General features: G+C 49.3%; 9 protein-coding genes across 12 annotated transcripts; 4 read left to right on the top strand and 5 right to left on the bottom strand.

The window, feature by feature from the left end:
- Nucleotides 1–144: 144 nt before the first annotated feature.
- On the bottom strand, nucleotides 145–1,262 carry LOC108031071 (uncharacterized). Its single transcript, XM_017104277.3, has 3 exons — nucleotides 1,024–1,262; nucleotides 774–968; nucleotides 145–709 (listed from the first exon to the last, which is right to left on the bottom strand). The coding sequence occupies exons 1-3, from the start codon at nucleotides 1,242–1,244 to the stop codon at nucleotides 331–333; spliced, it is 795 nt and encodes a 264-aa protein (XP_016959766.1). The 5' UTR covers nucleotides 1,245–1,262; the 3' UTR covers nucleotides 145–330.
- A 79-nt stretch (nucleotides 1,263–1,341) lies between these two features.
- On the bottom strand, nucleotides 1,342–2,263 carry LOC108031070 (28S ribosomal protein S10, mitochondrial). The gene is made up of 3 exons (XM_017104276.3): nucleotides 2,170–2,263; nucleotides 1,883–2,109; nucleotides 1,342–1,809 (listed from the first exon to the last, which is right to left on the bottom strand). Exons 1-3 carry the CDS (start codon nucleotides 2,176–2,178, stop codon nucleotides 1,554–1,556), a joined length of 492 nt encoding a protein of 163 aa, XP_016959765.1. The 5' UTR covers nucleotides 2,179–2,263; the 3' UTR covers nucleotides 1,342–1,553.
- A 259-nt stretch (nucleotides 2,264–2,522) lies between these two features.
- Nucleotides 2,523–4,378, top strand: LOC108031899 (uncharacterized). Its single transcript, XM_017105666.3, has 3 exons — nucleotides 2,523–2,688; nucleotides 2,753–3,584; nucleotides 3,642–4,378. Exons 1-3 carry the CDS (start codon nucleotides 2,667–2,669, stop codon nucleotides 4,333–4,335), a joined length of 1,548 nt encoding a protein of 515 aa, XP_016961155.1. The 5' UTR covers nucleotides 2,523–2,666; the 3' UTR covers nucleotides 4,336–4,378.
- A 33-nt stretch (nucleotides 4,379–4,411) lies between these two features.
- Nucleotides 4,412–6,549, bottom strand: LOC108031900 (chromatin assembly factor 1 p55 subunit). 2 transcript variants are annotated; one of them, XM_017105668.3, is made up of 3 exons: nucleotides 6,224–6,549; nucleotides 5,611–6,168; nucleotides 4,412–5,334 (listed from the first exon to the last, which is right to left on the bottom strand). In XM_017105668.3, exons 1-3 carry the CDS (start codon nucleotides 6,243–6,245, stop codon nucleotides 4,625–4,627), a joined length of 1,290 nt encoding a protein of 429 aa, XP_016961157.1. In that variant the 5' UTR covers nucleotides 6,246–6,549; the 3' UTR covers nucleotides 4,412–4,624. The 2 variants fall into 2 exon arrangements, with proteins under 2 accessions (XP_016961157.1, XP_016961156.1); XM_017105667.3 differs by having other exon boundaries at nucleotides 5,611–6,171; nucleotides 6,224–6,548.
- Nucleotides 6,550–6,862: 313 nt separating this feature from the next.
- Nucleotides 6,863–8,963, top strand: LOC108032255 (uncharacterized). Its single transcript, XM_017106119.3, has 3 exons — nucleotides 6,863–7,197; nucleotides 7,374–7,566; nucleotides 7,937–8,963. Exons 1-3 carry the CDS (start codon nucleotides 7,137–7,139, stop codon nucleotides 8,889–8,891), a joined length of 1,209 nt encoding a protein of 402 aa, XP_016961608.1. The 5' UTR covers nucleotides 6,863–7,136; the 3' UTR covers nucleotides 8,892–8,963.
- Nucleotides 8,964–9,086: 123 nt separating this feature from the next.
- On the top strand, nucleotides 9,087–10,020 carry LOC108031935 (DNA-directed RNA polymerase II subunit RPB7). Its single transcript, XM_017105714.3, has 4 exons — nucleotides 9,087–9,222; nucleotides 9,279–9,599; nucleotides 9,663–9,800; nucleotides 9,859–10,020. The coding sequence occupies exons 1-4, from the start codon at nucleotides 9,211–9,213 to the stop codon at nucleotides 9,907–9,909; spliced, it is 522 nt and encodes a 173-aa protein (XP_016961203.1). The 5' UTR covers nucleotides 9,087–9,210; the 3' UTR covers nucleotides 9,910–10,020.
- On the bottom strand, nucleotides 9,987–13,053 carry LOC108031934 (small G protein signaling modulator 3 homolog). The gene is made up of 3 exons (XM_017105713.3): nucleotides 12,839–13,053; nucleotides 12,239–12,761; nucleotides 9,987–12,177 (listed from the first exon to the last, which is right to left on the bottom strand). Exons 1-3 carry the CDS (start codon nucleotides 12,902–12,904, stop codon nucleotides 10,352–10,354), a joined length of 2,415 nt encoding a protein of 804 aa, XP_016961202.1. The 5' UTR covers nucleotides 12,905–13,053; the 3' UTR covers nucleotides 9,987–10,351.
- A 380-nt stretch (nucleotides 13,054–13,433) lies between these two features.
- Nucleotides 13,434–17,593, top strand: LOC108031953 (trafficking protein particle complex subunit 10). Of its 2 annotated transcripts, none has more exons than XR_007764563.1 (6): nucleotides 13,434–13,575; nucleotides 13,630–13,853; nucleotides 13,917–15,917; nucleotides 15,998–16,612; nucleotides 16,667–17,103; nucleotides 17,255–17,356. XR_007764563.1 is itself a non-coding variant. In XM_017105741.2 (6 exons), the coding sequence occupies exons 1-6, from the start codon at nucleotides 13,551–13,553 to the stop codon at nucleotides 17,482–17,484; spliced, it is 3,438 nt and encodes a 1,145-aa protein (XP_016961230.1). In that variant the 5' UTR covers nucleotides 13,434–13,550; the 3' UTR covers nucleotides 17,485–17,593. The 2 variants fall into 2 exon arrangements, 1 of the variants encoding a protein (XP_016961230.1); XM_017105741.2 differs by having other exon boundaries at nucleotides 16,667–17,009; nucleotides 17,255–17,593.
- LOC108031954 (thialysine N-epsilon-acetyltransferase) lies at nucleotides 17,499–18,419 on the bottom strand. 2 transcript variants are annotated; one of them, XM_050888747.1, is made up of 4 exons: nucleotides 18,259–18,419; nucleotides 18,147–18,198; nucleotides 18,015–18,090; nucleotides 17,499–17,941 (listed from the first exon to the last, which is right to left on the bottom strand). In XM_050888747.1, exons 1-4 carry the CDS (start codon nucleotides 18,331–18,333, stop codon nucleotides 17,605–17,607), a joined length of 540 nt encoding a protein of 179 aa, XP_050744704.1. In that variant the 5' UTR covers nucleotides 18,334–18,419; the 3' UTR covers nucleotides 17,499–17,604. The 2 variants fall into 2 exon arrangements, with proteins under 2 accessions (XP_050744704.1, XP_016961231.1); XM_017105742.3 differs by having other exon boundaries at nucleotides 17,499–17,920; nucleotides 18,259–18,415.
- Nucleotides 18,420–18,463: the final 44 nt, after the last annotated feature.

Raw genomic sequence — 18,463 nt, 5'->3', positions numbered from 1 at the left:
AACGCTTATCGAGACCCCACACCGATTATTCGCTATTCACAGGTAGCGAACGCCTTTGCCAATAGCGCTATCGCGAATACCGGAGCTGATAACGTACGGATTTAAATGCAAATGGGCTTTTGATAGTTCGATGAGGATGTTGTTACCGACTTATCCTTATCACAGTGATAAGTAAACACGGTTGGAACGTCAAACGGTCTATAAATCGTATAATTTCAAGTGCACTCACATTGACATCTATTGATCTAAACGTACTTATACATAAATTTCTTAGGCTATATTTAAATAGTGGCTTATATAAGATTAGGGGTATTTCATCAGATTTCAGTCTTAGTTGCTTGGGCTGGCCTCAAGTTTGCAGTCGGGCTCCACGCCCTCGAAGATGGGTGCACTCTCTCCGCCACTGCCTCCAGTTATGATCTGGATGATATCCGTCAGCGAGTACTGACCCAAGAAATTGTTTACGAGCGTCTGCACTTTGGTGACCACCGTGCCCCGGCCATAGTCCCAGATGTCGCCGAGCAACTCCACGCCCAGTTCGTTGACCAGAGCATGGATGAATTCGTTGATGCGTTCCTCCTCCATCAGGTTGTCAAAGTTGATCCATAGATTTCCCAGCTGCAGTTCAATTTGCAGGGATCTTATGGCCAAAGGTGACACGGTTGTCAACCGGAAAGAAATGAGGACGGAAAAGTTCGTGATGGAGGTTCTAAGGAAACAGAGGAAATAGTTAAGAGTTGTTTTAAAATGGGCCTCGAGAGTTTTCTTCTTACTCGGCATTGCCGTCACCGGCCAGGTTGACGATGTAGGCCAGTGATCCTTTGGCGGTGTACAGGGACTCAAAATACGTGAGTGGAAAGGTGACGTTAATGGTGCTCTTCAAACCAGGCACCGGGTTCAAAGTGAGCACAGGGACATCGAAATCGGACAAACCGTGCAACTGGAAGTTGTCAATAGACCCAGTGAAGCTGAAAGCGAAAGGATTTAGTACCTGTCCGTGGACAGAAGCTAGCCCATGCTTACTCCACTAGGTATTTATTGTTAACCTCCGTCTCGGCAGGACCCAGCTGCAGTGGATCCAAGGCGGGCAGGCCCAGATTCGGGATGGGGTGGCACATACGCATGCGGAACTCATTGAGAAACTCCTGGATCGTTGCCTCATAAACGCAGGCAGCGGGCGCCAAGCAAGCGTAGAGGATGGCCGTGGCCAGCAGGACCTGAGAAGTGAGTTGTGCCCGCTGCATTCTGCTGATTGCTGATTCGCTTCCGTTCGGCTTGGAGTAGCTACTGGGGAGCCAGCGCGCGCCCGCCCCGATTTTGTTTGCGCACTCTTCAAGTGGATCCCATTGTGTGTGTCAAGATACGACGTTTATTTCAATTTTTTGCCAAACACTTATCTTTGCTAATCGCGGACGGGGCCCGATTTCGGCCGATTAATGTGGAGGGTTAATGCGCCGATTGGCGGTGCCTCCACATGTTTATCAGACTAATCGCAAGCTCCTGCTGAAACTATTATTAACTACGGGTTACTGTCCTTCAGGTTTCCGTTTCGGTTAAACCTGCTCCGGCGGCTGACGCAGATGTTCCGGGATCTGCTGCAGCTCGGTCTTGGAGGCCTGCAGCGCCACGCCCTCGGGCAGGTTGCGTTCAATGTACTCGAGGAAGGTGTCCAGCGTGGAGCCCGTCAGCTTGTGGAAGTTCATGTAGCGGAAGTGGGTTCGCACCTCGTACTGCACGCGATGCTTCTTGTAGATGTGTACCGACTTCAGGAGCGTCATCCGCTCGTGGTGCGCCTTGCGGGGTGACCAACTAATGGAGGATTGGAATAATGATGATTAGGAAAACCTTCTGGGAGACGGATAGAGAAGAGCTCCTTTCTTACCACTTGCCCTTCTCAATGCCCAAGTGCTCGGCAGCCGTGGTGGCGAACCAGGTATAGCTCTTGAGGACCGCGGGGTCAATTCCCCGCAGCTCAATCTCCAGCTTGCTGTAGAGTTTATCGGGCTCTGGAGCAGGGGTGGCAGGTGAAAGATTGGCTTGTGTGCCGGAACTGGGGGAAACGGCGGACAGCGCCCGCACTGGCTGTGCCCAGCGGAGGTTCTTCAGCGCCTGGGAACATAAGTTTGCATGTTTTATTCCTGTTTTATTTAATAAATTGGGCTTAAATACCTGCAACATATTTTTATTTACAACTAGAATTATGCAAGTGCGCCCGCCGCTACAATGGACTTAACGCCTATTTAAAAATACTAAAAAATACCATGTTCTTTTGAGGTATTTTCAATACTCTCTATACACCCTGTAATAGAAAATTATTTTTATAAAATGTTATATCATATTCATTAAAGCCATTAAAGAAGTAAATGTATAAGTTTATTTTGTATTCTAAAAAGTTGGTAATTTAAATACACAGAGCTTTTTAAATTTATTTTACCAATTTGATACGAGTTTTCGTATCTAAATATATCCCCTACCGTACCCTGTAAGAATACTTAGCAAGAATACATATCGCGTTAGGACATTTTCCCTCTTGAAATTTCGCACGTGCTGGCGCCGCTCAAAAAGTGTGATATTTTAGTTAACGTTTTTAAATTTGTGTTCATCGCCAACGTATTTTATATTGCAACTCCAAAAGCAGGTCTAAAGGAGTGGCCAGCACAGTTAGCATGAAAGACACCGAGGTCAAAGGTGAGAGTCCGCGAAGGCTGTGACCTGCAGGAGATGATTTCATAGTAATTCCATCACATTGCAGACAACACCAAGGAGGAGGAGCCACAGAAGGACGCACCAGAGGATCCAGCCAATTCCAGCTCCGACGAGGATGAGTACGACGACATAGACGATGACGAGGCCATGGATGAGGGCGATGAGCCGACCACTTGTCTGTTTTGCACCGAAACATCTCCGAATATATCGACTGCCATTGACCACCTGGGCGCACGACATAAGGTTTATCTCTCCCAGCTTCAGCGGAAATTCCAAATGGACCAGTATTCCTTCATCAAGCTTATAAACTACGTAAGAGCCAACAAGATCAGTGCCGAGCAGTTAATCTCCGCGGAACAGCCGGTGTGGCAGGACGAGAAGTACCTCAAACCGGGCGAGTATGAGCCCTGGCTGTGCTACGACTATGAAGTCCTCAAGACAGACGCCACTCCGGCTCAAGCCACGGTGCCCGAGCTGCAGCAGCGGATTGCAGAGCAGTCCCAATTGCTGCAACAGGCCAACGAGGACATGGAGCGCATGCGCAACGACTACAAGCAGCTGCTGCAAAAGGTTCATGGCGACGGCGAACCCAAGAGTTCCAGCAATCCCGTGCCGCGGAACAACGCCAGCCTGGATAATGAGTACTTCAAAAGCTACTCCCACTTTGGCATCCACCACGAAATGCTGAGCGACAAGGTGCGGACCAGCACCTATCGCGCTTCCCTGCTCCAAAACGAGGCCACTGTTCGGGGAAAGACGGTACTGGATGTGGGCTGCGGCACGGGAATCCTCTCAATTTTCGCCTCCCAGGCTGGTGCGGCCCGCGTTGTCGGTATAGACAACTCAGAAATTGTTTACACGGCCATGGACATCATCAGGTAAATATCCAATGCCTTACCTAATCATAAAAGTTTAAACCAAATACTCATCTTCAGGAAAAACAAAGTTGAGAATGTTCAGCTGATTAAGGGACGTTTGGAGGACACCGATCTGCCAGAGGCCAAGTACGACATAATAATTTCCGAATGGATGGGCTATTTCCTGCTGTACGAGTCCATGCTGGACAGCATTATCTATGCCCGCGAACATCACCTTAACCCCAATGGCATAATCCTACCCAGCCGCTGCACCCTTAGCCTCTTGGGCTATGGAAACGACACGCTCTATGCCGAGCAAGTGGAGTTCTGGTCCGACGTTTACGGAGTGGATATGAGCGATCTGCGAAAGCGTTCCATAGAGGAGCCACTCATGGAGGTGGTGGACGCAGAGTTTATGCTAACAGATCCCGAACAAATAGCCAACTTTGACATAATGACCGTCGATCTGAACTATCCCAACTTCAGTCATCAGTTCAGCTTGAAGGTCACGAAAGCGGGGCGCTTGTCCGCCTTTGTGGGCTATTTTGACACGCTCTTTGAACTGCCATCCACCGTCACATTCAGTACATCACCAACTGCTACACCCACCCACTGGAAGCAGACGGTCTTCTTCATTGATCCGCCACAAAATGTGAAAGAGGACGACGTCATCAGCGGGAAAATCACGTCGAGAAGACATAAAGAGGATGTCAGGGCACTCAGTGTGGATATAGAAGTGTTTGGTAAAAAACACAAGTACATGGTAGTTTAATCGAATATAAATAAATTACGATGGACACTTTTAAGATTTAAAACGGCTTCCCTTTTCCAAGCTAGATAACTACAAATGGGTTTTCAAATCGTTTTTAATTAAAGATTCGTAGATCGTACGTTCTGCTGACAAATGAGAGCCTAATTACGTTTTAAAAATATGTAAATATATATAAATTAAAATGAGTACCCACTGCCATTTAGGCTGGATAGCTGGACATCGGGCACGGCCATACATAATCGGTTTCAGTTGCAGTTAAAGGTTTTTGAAGGGACGCGGTACAGATGCTTTAAGCGGTGTTGGTTTCCAGTTCGGAAGCTGGGATCTCTGGCTCCTCGTCGTTGTAGACATTCTCCGCCATCTGCCACACCTGCATGATGTTGTCCTCGGACACGGAGCAGATGATCCACGGCTCGTTGGGGTTCCAGGAGAAGTCGCTGATCTTGGCCGTATGGCCCCCGTGAATGAAGAGCAGCTCAGGTGGTCCATCCTCGGCATCCTCCGAGCTCTGCTCCTCGCCGATCTTGGACAGATCCCAGACGTGCAGGCGCCGGTCAGTACCGGAGGAGGCGAGAATGGTCTCGTTATGCGGGGACCACTGCACCTGGAAGATCTCGTCCTTGTGCGACTCGAAGGAATGTAGTTTTAGCTTCAGATTACGCAGATCCCAGAGAGCCACGGTCTTGTCGGCAGAGCCGGTGGCTAGAATGAACTCTGAGTAGGGATTGAAGCTCAAGCAGTTGACCTCAGCCGTGTGGGCGTCCACCGTGTGTGAGGGCTTTGAGGTGTTGTTGTTGCGTGTGTCCCAGATCATCAGCTTCTGGTCGTCAGCCACCGAGCCGAACAAGGACTCGTGGAGCAGATGCCAGGCCACGTCCTCCACGACGGCGGTGTGTCCGGTGAAGATGTTCTTGGCATCAATCACGCGGTGCTCCTTGGGCGTGGCATTGATGTCCCACAAGCAGATGGTGTGATCATCGGAAGCCGACAATAAGTAGCCTGTAAAGGTCAAGGGTCAACATTTAGGAAATGCATTTGTAGGGAAAACTCATAATGACAGGGTACGACTTTCTTAAGAAATGTTATTATTTATTTTTTATACTTGTTCGTTGTTTATTTGAAAGTGACTATGTATGTATCTATTAAAATCAAATACGTTTAAAGTTGAAGAGTTGGTGTCTTGGTGTGAATTTACATACATCTTATCGAAAAGGTTTTTTTCTTTGAATATAATTGTGTTCAATATTAATAAACTTAGTACAGCTGCGCACTCACCATTGAGGTTGGGATTCCACGAGAGGCCGTAGCCCTCCTTCTGGTGACCTCGCAGCCGCAGGTCGGGTTGGCACTCCCCGGAAGGCTCCGGTTTGCTGGGATGCTTCGTGTAGTCGAACACCAGGACATCGCTCGACGGCGTCTTGGTGGCGATCACACAGGCGTTCTGGGGCATGTAGCGCGCCCGGTTGACCTCGCCCTCGTGGTTGATCTTAATTTCGATCTCGATCTTGCCACACACCGATCCGAAGCCGCCGAACTCGCCCTTCTCGTTGTCGTAGTGCGATCCATCGAACTGGGCATCCTCGCTAGGCAGCTGGACGCTGGCGATGAGCAGGTGATTTTGCTCGTCGGATGTGTGTGTGCCCAGGATGAGGCGGTGCACCGAGTAGTCCTTGCCGTCCTGCTTGGTCACGTCCGGCAGCCACTGGGCGGTCAGCGAGGGCCACTCGAGGGCGTGCGTCATGACCAGGTCGTACAGGAACGGCGTGTTCTTTTTCCAGATCTTGTACTCCTCGTTGATCACGCGCTCCTCCACGGCGTCGTCGAAGGATTCCGCTGCTAAAGGACGCCGGTTACGCACTGCTGCGGTTAATTGCTTGCCTGGACTTACCATTGTCGCTGCGATCCACCATTTCGAGGCTTCTGGGCACGATATTCCTCAGTCTGCGGCAAAAGTCGGCAGCCGAAAAATTCGGGCGCCAAAACAACAAAAGCCGAAGCGGCAAAACGTGTGCACGGAAACTAATGAATTCCGCTACGTATCAGTAGCTTCGCAACCGACAATTGACCAGGAGTCGAAGAGGTATGAGTTTGAACAATTCCTGGCTGGTTGCACACACTTTTTACGGCGTAACGTCAGCGTAAAGTGGGAAATGGCTAATTTCCTTCCTTTTTTGCAAGCGCGTCGTCGGTGATAGAGATGCAGTGCTAACGATAGTCGGCAGGGCTGCCATATTCGATAGCGATAACAAAGTCACGGCGGGGCAGTGACTGTGACTGGGGGTGTTTTTAGTATTAAAATACTTTGCTGAATGTGTGGATTTAAAATATAGATCTTCAATTTAAATTTTAAATGGTACCTGCGCAGGAAATTACTGAAAGGCCTAATTTATCTCTCCCTTAAATTAGAATATTTTTTATTATATTTCATAAAGATGAAAAGTTTGAAGAACGCGCTTACCTTTAGTACTTTGAGGTATTATATGGTATATTATTTGCAGACGAATGGTATATTCTAACGGCTCAGTTGCTGTCCTACTAAATTGCGTAAACAAAAGTTTACTATATTCGTTATCAGCTTTAATGGTTCGAAACCAGTTTCCGCGCCAATGACCGGCTTGCGATTACCATTTGTTGATGCTTCCGCGGCAGTTGCAGCTCAGTTCCCTGGCCGCAGCGACGCGGGGCAGCCGTTAATCATAGCCATCGCAAATACCCCCGTTGTGGGTGTAAGATGTTTTTGCACATAACGAGCTCAACTGGTGAATTCGCTAAATAGTTTAACAAGCAGTAATTGGGCCGACATGCAGCAGGTTGATGGATCGAACAGTGGCAGCTCATCCACAATGACCGAGTGTGAGACGTGTAAGTGCACAGCGGATAAGCGGTTTCAATTGGCCAAGCTAAGCGGGCCCAGAGAAAAACTTTCTCTCTTGGCACGCCGACGGTTTTGTTTGCCTCCTCTTTCTTCTTTCACTTGTGTGTGAACCTGAATTTGGCCCTTAAGCTCGTTTTCTTCGATCGCTTTGATCACTTTCCAGGGAAGAGTGGGAAAATGCAGGCAGCGGAGCTCTCCAAAGATGGTCATAACGAGGGCGGGTCCAAGGAGCAGCTCAGGGATCTGGAGGATCCCGAGGTCTATCTGGAGCACCTGCTCAAGGACGGCAGCCAGGAGGGCGACAGCGGGGCGGATCTGGAACTACCTTCATGGTACGATGAGCAGCTGTTCAGGCGGTAAGTTTCGTGACTTGTTGTTCAATGGGCTTGGACTTTAAATTGTACGATTATGGCATTTACCATAGGTAAATGCATTGAACAAATATGTGCGGTATATCCAACTATATAATATTATACCCCGCTTACTCACTTTTTATATGAGCCCAAGATTTCTAAAAGCAAACTAATGCGCTTGACATTCAGACTGCAAACCAGTTTACCCCATTAATCACAAACATTCCTGGAAATGTTCTAACACACCTTCGCATATTCATAGAAACATGATTCTATAATGATTTAAAAGGACTTAGAATATCCATATATTTATTAAATTACTTGTCTTTTGAATGTCTGATTTCTAAATGCTTTAACTTCCTCTTTTTCGCAGTGGTCAGACTTACTTTAGCAAGTATCGCTTCGTGATGAACGCTGGAATGCTGGCAGGTCTAATTGCGGTGCTGGCTGTTCCCTCGATTCTCCGGGTGCTCTCGTGCACACGGCAATCCTCGACAGCGTTTACCGCCTACCGTCGTTATGTGCGCACTATTTTCCACACGCAAGCCTGGTATAACTACAATATTGCTGACCGTGGTAGCCGGTTCTGGACCAGCATTGCGGCCGTGAGAAGGGCACACAGCCGCTCCAGTCATGCGTGTGCCCGTAGAGGAGCTGGCCAGATCACCCAGAAGGACTTGGCCCTGACCCAGTTCGGATTCATTGGCTTTATAACGATGGGGGCCCATCGTATAAAGCTCAATGACCAGGACTTCCTCGAGGCCACCGTGCACATGTGGCGCGTTCTTGGCCATCTGCTGGGCATCAAGGAAGAGTACAACATCTGCGGCAGAAACTGGGCGGAGTCGAAGCTTCGCTTGGACATTGTGATGCGAAAGGTCTACGAACCGGCGTTGGCAAACACCGGCGAGGATTTCTACCGCATGACGGAGGCCCTGATCAATGGTCTGTGGCATATGAACACTATGTTCTCGGTGGACGCCAACATATTCTTCGCCAAGCGACTGGCCTGCGTCAAGGGCTACGAGTACTACAGCTTTGACCATGAGAACGGAGTGCAGCAGGATCCCCAGCAGAAGATGTACTACTACGACATGGGCTGGTGGGATCGATTTATCGTCAGCTACGGCCTGTTCATTGTCACCTACCTGCACAGGTACGCCTTGGTGCGGTGGTACTTTAACTTCCGCGTCTGGCTGGTGGACGTGTTGACCTATTACTTGCCCTACGTCGCCATTTGGAAGTTTGGCGTCAAGTCAGCTTATGTGCGAATCTTCCGGAAAGGAGGCGAGGCCCAAGACTTTTCATTGGGCTTTAAAGACGACTAGATTTTTTGTTTTGTCAGATTTAGTATGTAGGTAAACTATCAATAAAAAGACAAGGCGCTGTGTGACCAAAAAGCTTCTGACCGTTTTTAATTGATTATTAGTTATTAAAATTTTTATTTTTACCCCTACAAAAAAGTTTATTTTTTATGGCTGTTACTCTCCTATTTGTATTTTAAATTTCCCGCCTGAACCAATATTGGCGGTAAAAATTCTTGCTTTCGGTTTATTTCGCATCCCCAAACTTGGTCACACTATCAGGCGGCGTCTTTTATTTTTCCGGCTGTTTGCTTTAGTTTTTACTAAATAACCGCAATTAGCTATGTTTTACCACGTGAGTACATCTATTTTGGAGTCCAGGAAGAAGGAACTAACCAACCTCCATTCTAGATATCGCTGGAACACGAGATCCTGCTGCATCCACGCTACTTTGGCCCGCAGCTGTTGGAGACCGTGAAGCAGAAGCTCTACTCCGAGGTGGAGGGCACCTGCACGGGAAAGTACGGATTCGTGATAGCGGTCACGACGATAGACCAGATCGGGTCCGGAGTCATCCAGCCGGGCCAGGGATTCGTGGTCTACCCGGTGAAGTACAAAGCTATCGTCTTCCGGCCTTTTAAGGGCGAAGTGCTGGACGCGGTGGTCAAGCAGATCAACAAAGTGGGCATGTTTGCCGAGATCGGCCCTCTCTCCTGCTTCATTTCGCATCATGTGGGTGAAATAGTAAAGTTAAAGTCTTGGAATCAAGCATTACTAACATGGAAACTCGTTTAGTCGATTCCCGCCGACATGCAATTCTGTCCAAATGGCAATCCCCCCTGCTACAAGAGCAAAGATGAGGACGTGGTCATCTCCGGAGAGGATAAAATACGGCTTAAGATTGTGGGAACCCGTGTGGACGCCACCGGCATCGTGAGTTTCATCCTCAAAAAATATAATTTTTCGCATCCTAAACCCCATTCTCTTTTAGTTTGCCATTGGCACCCTGATGGACGACTACTTAGGATTGGTTTGCAACTAAAAACTTCCGGTTTGTGTACAATTTAAATATATATATTAAACTTTAATGAAATGCATTTAGACAGTTAAACATCTATGTGTATATAGTAATAAATATGTATGTACTTTATAAGATTTGATTTCAATTTAAAGGTACGTTACATTTGTAATTTAGTAGATTGGTGTGGTGTAGGTTTTATAGTAATGGATGGACCTTAAGTAAACAAACGGCTCGAGCTATACATAGGGCGATTTAAAGAATAGTTACAGCTAAAGATCGTTATGGTAAAGCACTTAAGTTAGGCGTACGACAACAGAGAAGTACTTAAAAAGCGAATGCTAGCTACTACGATTCAAACGATTGCGATTGCACATGGAAATAAAAGAAACGAGAGGGAGAAATGAGATATTGGATACGCGGTTGATTGCCAACGATTCTGGGACTCTGTACAAGGCATCGAGCTTCACAAATCCCACGAGAAGAGATGGTGCTTCACCAGCATGTCCCGCACTCCATCCTTGAGGGGCTGCGACTCCTTGCCGCGCTTCGGCGGCAGTTCCCAGTCGGGGTTCAGGTTGAAGGCGAACTGCGAGAGGATGCGAAGCTCGCACTTGATCTGCACCCAACCGGGTGAGTCGATGAAGCTCCAGGAGTGGTACCACTTCTGTACGACCTCCTGGCAGGCACACAGCACTTCCAGCCAGAGATGCAGGACCTGCTCGTTGAGGCCCAGGCAGATGAGCGAGCGCAGCTTAACGTCCATTTGGGCGTGGGCGTCGTCGTGCGTCTGGTTGATGGCCTGGACGCAGCGGTAGAGCAGCTCCTCGGGCGTCAGCACCTTGCCATCCTCATCCAGGCGATACGTTTTGCACAGCACCAGGCGACTGTACACCGACTCGAAGTCCTTCTCCACCTCCCGGGTGGCCGCTTCCTCTATGTACAGCCAGGGATGGATCGGTCCGCCCAGGAACGTGGGTCGCTTCATGCCGTGCTCCAGGAAGGCCTTGATGGCCGGCGCCAAGGTGCCCCGCACCAGGTCCGTTACTGTCTCCGAAATGGCATCATCTCCTGCCGAAGTGTATAGCTTGCTCCGCTCGTCCAGCAGTTCGACGAACTTGGCCGGAAACCAGCCGCGCAGTCCATTAAGTTCGCCCACCCAGCAGTGCTCGTCCTTCTGGCTGATGATCGTGATGATGTCGTTCCGCCGAAAGCCCAGCTCATCGTCGTCGTGCCGCTCAAAATCGTGCAAGGCCTTGGCCCGACGCTTTCGCGTCCTTGCCACATTGATGAAGTTCTCGTGGTCCTTAGCATGCGACTCAGTGCTGTAGTTGGCAGTCAGCTGAATGTGGCCGGACAGCTTGGGCTCAATGGTGATGAAGTGGCGACCCACCTTAAGAATAGCCTCCCTGAGGTCCACCAGGATCTCGGTTTGCCGAATGTTCTTATTCTTCAACTGGTCCCCTTCGCTGGCGTCGCCGCGGAAGAGAAAGGCCTCTAGGATCGACTTGCTTTTGCGCACCTGTCGACAGGCTAGCTGCTGCTTGGGAAGATTGGGCGCCGCCTCGGGGTTTCCTATCTGGTGGCCCTGATCTGTCATAAGATAAGCCAGGTGGCGACGACGATGGGTGTCGATGACCGTCTGGCTAAGCGAGCCGCCCACCTCTAAGGCCTGGCGGAAGAGCACTTCGACGTCGGTGACTTCGCCGGGAATGTCGGAGAGCGAATTGAAAATCTGTGCGGAGTTCTCAAGGTGCTTCAGATCCTGCTCCTTCACCTTAAGCATGCCCAGCGTCAGCTGAAACAGCACGATGGAGCCTTCGTAGAAGAACCAATCCCATATCCGCACCAGGATCTTCATATGCACCACGTTGGCAAACAGAGTGAGGAACCAATGCAGCGTGATCAGTGAGAGCTCGATGTCGTGCTTCCGCAACGACTCGTCCACGCTGCTTAGGTAATTGGCTATGAGCGTTTGCATCACGCGCTGATCAGCTTGGATGCCCAGCAGGGTGGAGCTGTAGTAGGAAGCCGGCAGCAGATCCTCCACAATGGTGGCCATCATCCAGAAGGCGTTCTCCTCCTCCATGAAGAGCAGCAGACAGGCCACGATCACCCCTGTGCCCTGGCAATAACCGATGTCCGGGAAGAGCCACGCGATACCCCTTAGGATTCGGCGAAGCCGTGGAATGCCTGTTCCGTTCGGATTGCTGAAGCAGGCATTGGTGGGCAGGATGCGCAGAAGATCCTTCTCAATCTGCTTCGAAGTCATCAGCTGGTCGTTGCTTGAGGCTAATATAAAAGAAGGAAATTAAAATATGGTTTAAATCATTTATATAAGTTCGGCTCCTACCCTTCACTATATCATGGTAGCTGGTCTCGCTCTTCTGCTTCTTGGCCAGTGCTCCAGACAGGCGCATCCACATCTGGGCGCGCAGGGTGTGGGGAATTCCCTGGCGGACCATGTTGCGCAGCTTTTCGGTGCGTGGGAGCATCACGTCCACATGCTCCCAGCTGAGCTCTGTGGCCTCCTTGTTGTGCGAGAATTCCAGGTGGGCGATCCACTGCAGCCGCTGCTGGGCGTCCTCCACAAAGGGTATGCTGAGCAATTTGTTGGAGCTCTGCTCCGGTCCATCCTCCTCCTCCACGCGGAATCCGAACTCATCGAAGCGGTACTCCGGCTGGTCGTTTGGGCCAGAAGCCAGTTCGGCACCACCGCCCAGCTTGGCCAGGATCTCCTGCGGCCACATTGAGGCGGTTAGGGCTGAAAATGGCCCCCCGGGATTCGGACGCAGGCCATCGGCCACACTCAGTTCCTCCATCATGGGCGGCAGCTCGCCCAGATCGTCTTCGGAGCCGAGGTTCTGTAGTTTGCGCTGTTGGCAGTGCAAAGGTGGAACGATAAATATTAATTACCATGATAAGCAATCTTTTCTGGTCAATTTGCACCCACCGTATGCTCTTCACGGCCCACGTAACCCTCGTGGTCGCGGCCAAAGATGCTCCTGGCCATGTCCATGGTGGGGCTAGCTACTTTCCAGCCGTGTCCTGGTCGGGCATTCAGTGAAAGTGTCTCGCGAGTGTCTTTTGTTGGCGTGTTACGCACAAATATTATTTCTGCATTGTTTCCAATTGGACTTCCAAACCTGATTTCACTATCAGCTGTTCGATAGGCGACGGTGGGTGGTATCGATTTTTAGCCAGGCCAACGAAGCCAGGGGTGTGGCAACGGGGCTTACGGGGCTAAGAACCCCTTAAAATATTGATTTAAAAAAATTAAGTAATTAAATTACATTGAAAATAAATAGTCTTGCCGATTGAAAGCTCGTTCAATTTAGTTTCACTGAACAGAGTAAACCCTCTTAAAATGTACATGGCTACGCCTCTGCTCAGGGCTGCTAAAGGAACACCTGTTGAATGCTTAGAAACAGCTTTAGCCTGGTGTTTTTAATTGTGTTATCATACCTAAATAATTCGAAAGACATCTAGGCCTTAATAAGAAATTTAAAATGATTTAAAATAAAAAATCCATCTCCTACCGATAACTGATAACAAAAATCAGAAGACAATCGATTCCCACGCCCTCGCCTTTAATCAGCTGTTTTGGCCGAGATTGTTGGGTGGCTTTTGCATATTCAATGAAATAAACAAAAAATACAAAAACAATGCAGATAAAACCCATAATTACTTGTGAGTTGTTATCAATTTTCATTGGCATATAATCTCAATTAATTTTACACTCAGATTCCGGCTCGTGCCCGCTGTTCCGCTCGCTGGAGTCCCAGATCCTGAACGCCATCCCCCTGGACACTTGCGAGTGGCGACGCACTTTCCAACGCCCCACGAAACACGTTCGCCTGGAGGCCCAGACCCAACAGTTCAATGTGGCGGCCCTGGAGAAGTACAAGCAGGGTGACTGGAGCATCCTGGAGCACCCTATACTGCACATCTTCGTCACCGAATGCAATGTGGGTTGGGTTGTCAAATGGTCAAGAGAATCCCAAACTGACCTCCTATAACTTGTCTTGCAGGACGTGGACACCTACAAGGGCACCATCAGGGAGGAGATCGACACCTGGCTAAAGATACTCACCAGCTATGGCATCTCGGACTGGATGATTCTGCTGGTGGAGACACTGGACATGCGAAAGACGAAGAACTTTATGCCTCGCACCACTGTTTTGGACAAGATACGCTTGGACTTTGGCAGCAAGAACGACGATCGCTGCATCTCAGTCCTGAACCCGGCCAAGTTCGAACAGAAGTCCACCGAGTCCTTCCGTTGCCTGGTGCAGCGCATCCGCTTCCTTATGCTCACCAGCTACAATCGCAACATTGTCAAGTACGAGGAGCTCATAAGGAGCAAGCGCGAGAAGCGGAATGTGGATGGCTGGGACTTTCGCCAGTACTTCTTTATGCAGGAGGATTTGGCGCTGATCTTTGAAAAGCTGGAGCTACCGACCGAGGCGCTGATTCAGTACGATGAATTGGACGCCATGTTCTCGCAGTTCATCACGCACACTGGCCTCAATGAGAAGCAGCAGTGGCTGAGCCATTTTCGCCGACCGTTGGACGCATTCCATGGCATTTGCCTAACCAGACCGGACAGGTTTGAAATGCGGAACAAGATCCGCGACGAGGGCGTGTCCCTGCTAGAATTCCGCAATTATCTTTTTGAACGGCAAGCCTATCTACTGCTCACTTGCAACGATATCCCGGAGATCGCAAAGAGACTGCTTAACTTTCTCTTCTCCACCTTGCGCGAGGTGGAATACATTAAGTTGGAGTGCCAGGAGGGCGCTCTTTGGTGCTGGGAGTTCGTCTGCGCCCTGGAGGTTCTGCAGCTGTGCGAACAAGCCATGGAGCCCAACGAGGTTACTTGCTTCCAGCACTGCGCGCCAATCTGGAACTTGGCCAAGGATAAGCTCTATGAGCTGGGCAAGTTGTGTGGTCTCTTGCCCGGGTGTACGCCCACTTCGGAACAACTGCACATAGTGGTGCAGCTGTCGTCGGGAATAGGCGACGCCCCGCCCGAGCAGCATCAATTCCTACAGGCCACTCCTCAGCTCCGCGAACGTTCTCCTAACCGCAAGCCCAAAAAATCGGCGGCCGAGCAGTTAAAGGAGGCCCTGGGCTCAAATCAGGCCTTCCAGAAGCTTTACTTGGAGCTTGCAGAACTCGCAATCAGTACGTACAAGCATGTGACCCGTTTGCGATCGGCCCGTTTGGTGGGCCTGGATCTGGGAAACTTCTATTGTGCCCTTAACGAACCGCACAAGGCTGTTGGCTTCTTCACGGATCTTCTTAGGGAATTGAAGGCGGAAAACTGGCACATGCTGAGCTCCCAGACGCTGCTTGAACTAGCTAACTGCTATCGTAAGATGGGCGACTCGCTAGCATACACCAAGACCTGCAGCTCCATCTCTTGTTGTGCGGAACTGGAGACTTTGGTGCGAACCTTCTATTTCGACGAGTTCCTCAAGTCGCTGAAAACGCTGAAGACAACGCTTTCGGCTCAGCCGTCCATGGAGAATGCCAATTTTTGTGTGCTCGAAGATCACTTTCGTGTACTGGAAATCGAGGTTGTTAACCAGAAACCTATTATACAAGATGATTATATCCTGGTACAGCTGAAAGTGGAGAGTCTTTACCCGCGTGGCATCGTGGCTGAAAACATCAAGCTGTGCTATGAGTTACAGGCGGCTCCTCTGGAGCTGGCCATGGAGAATGTAAGCCTGAATGCCTCTCCGTCTGCGGTGAAGGTCAGGGAGTCCACATCCCGCTTGAAGGTCTCCCTTCAGCTAGTTTACAAACAGGACAATCGCCTTCACTCTGCCGCTGTGGCTTCCGACATGCCCAAGGCCAATCAACCCGTTAGGCGCACCAGCAGCACCAAGCGAAAGCTATCCCCCAGTGTCCAGGCGGACTTCACCAACTTTGTGCAGGCGGAGAACATTGCCCTTCAACCGGGAGTAAACTTAGTCGAGCTCAAGGCAAAGGCTACTCGGGTGGGCAGCTGGCAATTTAAACAGGTGGGTCACATTGTATACTCTTCCTTGGCCAATATTCTATATTATTCTTTATATATTCTATATATATTCTTTATCTGTAGCTCTGCGTTAGCATGTCTAGTCTAGAGTTCTTGTCGGAACAGCTGCCGTTTTCGCCTCCCAGCTTTGAGATCAGCACCAAGCCGGCGAGTGCTTCCTTGGAGTTCAAGACCCTCATAGCAGGCATAGTGCAGCCTATTATCTTAAATGTTTCCGGTGGCAGTTTTATCTTTCCGGCCGATGCTAAGATCACACTGCGTTGCTCCAAGAATCTACGCATACGTCAGGCGCGGGATACGGCGGATGCAGCAGCTTATAATGATGATTCATCCTTTGAGAGCCTGCTTCAGGTGCCGCTGGTGCAGTTTAAATCGTTCGAGGAGCGCAAAATTCCTCTCGAGGTGCTCACGGATATGCCGGGCCGAAAGGTGTCTAAGCACCACGAGCATCACATTGCCCTTAGCTGCCCATGGTCGCGAACTGAACTGCCCATTCCTGTTGATTTTCAACCCGGCATGGAGGCTACTTGCCGGCTTCACACGTGCGGCACTCAAAAGTTCCTACAGGTGATCATGAAAGGCCTGGATGCGCATCTGCTTCTGCAGCATGCCCAGGTCAAGTGCGATGTTCCCGGTGTGCAACTGTTGGACCTTAATCCAGAGCCTCATCAGCCAATCGTAAGGAACAACATATTAATTGTACTACGCTTTTACAAATGGCTGGTCTTTTAGGAAATCTACAAATCCCTGACTGTCACCTTTCTGTACGAGATCCAAGTGGAGCCCCTAAAAACGGAGCACGAGCTGCCCGTCGTCAAAGTGCACTTTGTTATCAAGTACGCCCCGCTTTCGCAACCGGGTGTGTGGAGAACATACGGATGCGCCTTTGATCTGGTGGACTACACAACTCTCTTCAAGCTGCAGGCACAGCTGGAACCCAATGAGTTGTGCCGCCTGCGCACCGTGTGCAATATGAACCTGAAGATCACCAAGGTTCACGAGAATCCCTACACGGATCTCATGTACGAGGTACTCAATGACCAGAATCTTTGGGCCGTCTGCGGTCGCTCAGCGGGTGAGTTGGAGTCTTTTTAGTTTTCTGCCTGTCTTGCTTATGATTTAATTCTGATTTTTCTACACACGATTCACTTTTGCATTATAAGATATGGGTAAGTTCCTTGGTGTAGGACACACGTAGCACTAACTAGATTTGCCCTTGCTTTTAATTGGAAACATTTAACACCATAAAATACATTTGCTTAACCTCGAAGGTCTTACATTGTGACTTGCTGACTAATGTCTTGCTACCATGCCTTTCAGGTGTCGTGTCCATGAAAGACGTTGACAGTCACTCCATTTCCCTGGATGTGATGCCGCTGAGCACCGGCTTCCTTCCAATGCCCAGCATCCGGCTGTCCAAATACACAGCCGGAGGCAAGAGCAAGACCGACGCCCACTCTAAGGTGCATCCCTTTCCGCCGGGACAAGTCTACAACTCCACGAAGAGCATGCAGATCCATGTCATAGCCAGCGTGGCCGGGGATCAGTGAGAAGCCAAATAGAATATAATGTAATTGCAATATACTCGTAGCATATACGGCCCATGGTCAAGTATTATTAATTATTTATCTTTCTACTATAAAGTAGTAAAAATGTAAACTGGATTTTAATCAAGACCTAGCTAGATCTTGGGCCAATTTGGTCAGCTGCTGCTCCTCAACGCGGTAGTAGTGCCAGCCCTCTTTTGCCGTCAAATCCACGGCCCCAAGGCTTTCGTAAAACTTGCGGGCGGGGTTCCACTCCAGGACATTAAATTCCAGACGCGGGCATTTAAGCTCCACGGCACGGGCGGAAACCTCCAGGAAGATCCGCTTTCCGGCTCCTCGCTTTCTGTGCTCTGGGCGCACGTAGATGTCCTCCACGAAGAAGTAGCGACCCTGCCAAGTGGAGTAGGCCTTGTAGCAAATGGAGTAGCCTATCGCCTGGCTGAGAAAGTAAATAAGCAAGCTTAATTACTAGTTCTGGGGTAAACCCAATCCAATTTGTTAAATTTCGTCGTTTCGTCGTTTGTTAAACTCACTTAGTTGCATTGTCTATAAGCACATAGACCTCACAATATTCCTGTTCACCAGTTAGGCCGGCATCTCTTTTAAGGTCTAATGGGAAAATATATTTCAGTTGACTAATAAATATTAAACAATATTATTTTTACCGTCCTCGGTTAGCTGTGGACCATTGCTCATTTTCTCAAAGTCAGCCAGTTCCTGCAATAAATTCAAAAATCTCTCTAAGGAATTATCAAATGGGAACCTTATGATCTTAACCTGAATCATGGAAAGCACATCTTTTATATCTTCAACTCGAGCACGCCGAAATGTGAACTCCTTCGATTTTGACATAATTTCAATCTATACAATTAGGTTGTATTGTTACTGATTGTGGTTAACAGAGCTTATCTTTATCAAGTACCTCAAATCTATAGAGATGAGCGATACTTTCGTAACAAAACTAAATCACCATCAAAAGAAG

The sequence above is a fragment of the Drosophila biarmipes genome, chromosome 3R (assembly GCF_025231255.1).
Source record: "Drosophila biarmipes strain raj3 chromosome 3R, RU_DBia_V1.1, whole genome shotgun sequence".
In the NCBI taxonomy this organism is placed as follows: domain Eukaryota; kingdom Metazoa; phylum Arthropoda; class Insecta; order Diptera; family Drosophilidae; genus Drosophila; species Drosophila biarmipes.
This window is presented reverse-complemented; position numbering and strand designations above follow the sequence as displayed.

Excerpts from the sequence above, each read along its gene's own strand:
- LOC108031070 (XM_017104276.3), bottom strand. Across the intron at positions 1,810-1,882 it reads GGCATTGAGAAGGGCAAGTG|TTGGTCACCCCGCAAGGCGC; the intron begins GTAAGAAAGGAG and ends ATCCTCCATTAG.
- LOC108031900 (XM_017105667.3), bottom strand. The coding sequence starts at position 6,245 with ATGGTGGATCGCAGCGACAATG. Across the intron at positions 6,172-6,223 it reads GGTGGATCGCAGCGACAATG|CAGCGGAATCCTTCGACGAC; the intron begins GTAAGTCCAGGC and ends GGCGTCCTTTAG. Across the intron at positions 5,335-5,610 it reads GTGGAATCCCAACCTCAATG|GCTACTTATTGTCGGCTTCC; the intron begins GTGAGTGCGCAG and ends TGACCTTTACAG.
- LOC108031935 (XM_017105714.3), top strand. Across the intron at positions 9,600-9,662 it reads CCTGCTTCATTTCGCATCAT|TCGATTCCCGCCGACATGCA; the intron begins GTGGGTGAAATA and ends AAACTCGTTTAG. Across the intron at positions 9,801-9,858 it reads GTGTGGACGCCACCGGCATC|TTTGCCATTGGCACCCTGAT; the intron begins GTGAGTTTCATC and ends ATTCTCTTTTAG.
- LOC108031953 (XM_017105741.2), top strand. The coding sequence starts at position 13,551 with ATGCAGATAAAACCCATAATTACTT. Across the intron at positions 16,613-16,666 it reads CAGAGCCTCATCAGCCAATC|GAAATCTACAAATCCCTGAC; the intron begins GTAAGGAACAAC and ends CTGGTCTTTTAG. Across the intron at positions 17,010-17,254 it reads CGTCTGCGGTCGCTCAGCGG|GTGTCGTGTCCATGAAAGAC; the intron begins GTGAGTTGGAGT and ends CATGCCTTTCAG.
- LOC108032255 (XM_017106119.3), top strand. The coding sequence starts at position 7,137 with ATGCAGCAGGTTGATGGATCGAACAGTGGCAGCTCATCCACAATGACC. Across the intron at positions 7,198-7,373 it reads AATGACCGAGTGTGAGACGT|GGAAGAGTGGGAAAATGCAG; the intron begins GTAAGTGCACAG and ends ATCACTTTCCAG. Across the intron at positions 7,567-7,936 it reads GATGAGCAGCTGTTCAGGCG|TGGTCAGACTTACTTTAGCA; the intron begins GTAAGTTTCGTG and ends TCTTTTTCGCAG.
- LOC108031934 (XM_017105713.3), bottom strand. The coding sequence starts at position 12,904 with ATGGACATGGCCAGGAGCATCTTTGGCCGCGACCACGAGGGTTACGTG. Across the intron at positions 12,762-12,838 it reads TGGGCCGTGAAGAGCATACG|CGCAAACTACAGAACCTCGG; the intron begins GTGGGTGCAAAT and ends CACTGCCAACAG. Across the intron at positions 12,178-12,238 it reads CTACCATGATATAGTGAAGG|CCTCAAGCAACGACCAGCTG; the intron begins GTAGGAGCCGAA and ends CTTTTATATTAG.
- LOC108031899 (XM_017105666.3), top strand. The coding sequence starts at position 2,667 with ATGAAAGACACCGAGGTCAAAG. Across the intron at positions 2,689-2,752 it reads GAAAGACACCGAGGTCAAAG|ACAACACCAAGGAGGAGGAG; the intron begins GTGAGAGTCCGC and ends ATCACATTGCAG. Across the intron at positions 3,585-3,641 it reads ACGGCCATGGACATCATCAG|GAAAAACAAAGTTGAGAATG; the intron begins GTAAATATCCAA and ends ACTCATCTTCAG.
- LOC108031954 (XM_050888747.1), bottom strand. The coding sequence starts at position 18,333 with ATGTCAAAATCGAAGGAGTTCACATTTCGGCGTGCTCGAGTTGAAGAT. Across the intron at positions 18,199-18,258 it reads ATGTGCTTTCCATGATTCAG|GAACTGGCTGACTTTGAGAA; the intron begins GTTAAGATCATA and ends AATTTATTGCAG. Across the intron at positions 18,091-18,146 it reads TCCACAGCTAACCGAGGACG|ACCTTAAAAGAGATGCCGGC; the intron begins GTAAAAATAATA and ends TTTTCCCATTAG.
- LOC108031071 (XM_017104277.3), bottom strand. The coding sequence starts at position 1,244 with ATGCAGCGGGCACAACTCACTTCTCAGGTCCTGCTGGCCACGGCCATC. Across the intron at positions 969-1,023 it reads AACAATAAATACCTAGTGGA|CTTCACTGGGTCTATTGACA; the intron begins GTAAGCATGGGC and ends TTTCGCTTTCAG. Across the intron at positions 710-773 it reads GCCGGTGACGGCAATGCCGA|AACCTCCATCACGAACTTTT; the intron begins GTAAGAAGAAAA and ends CTGTTTCCTTAG.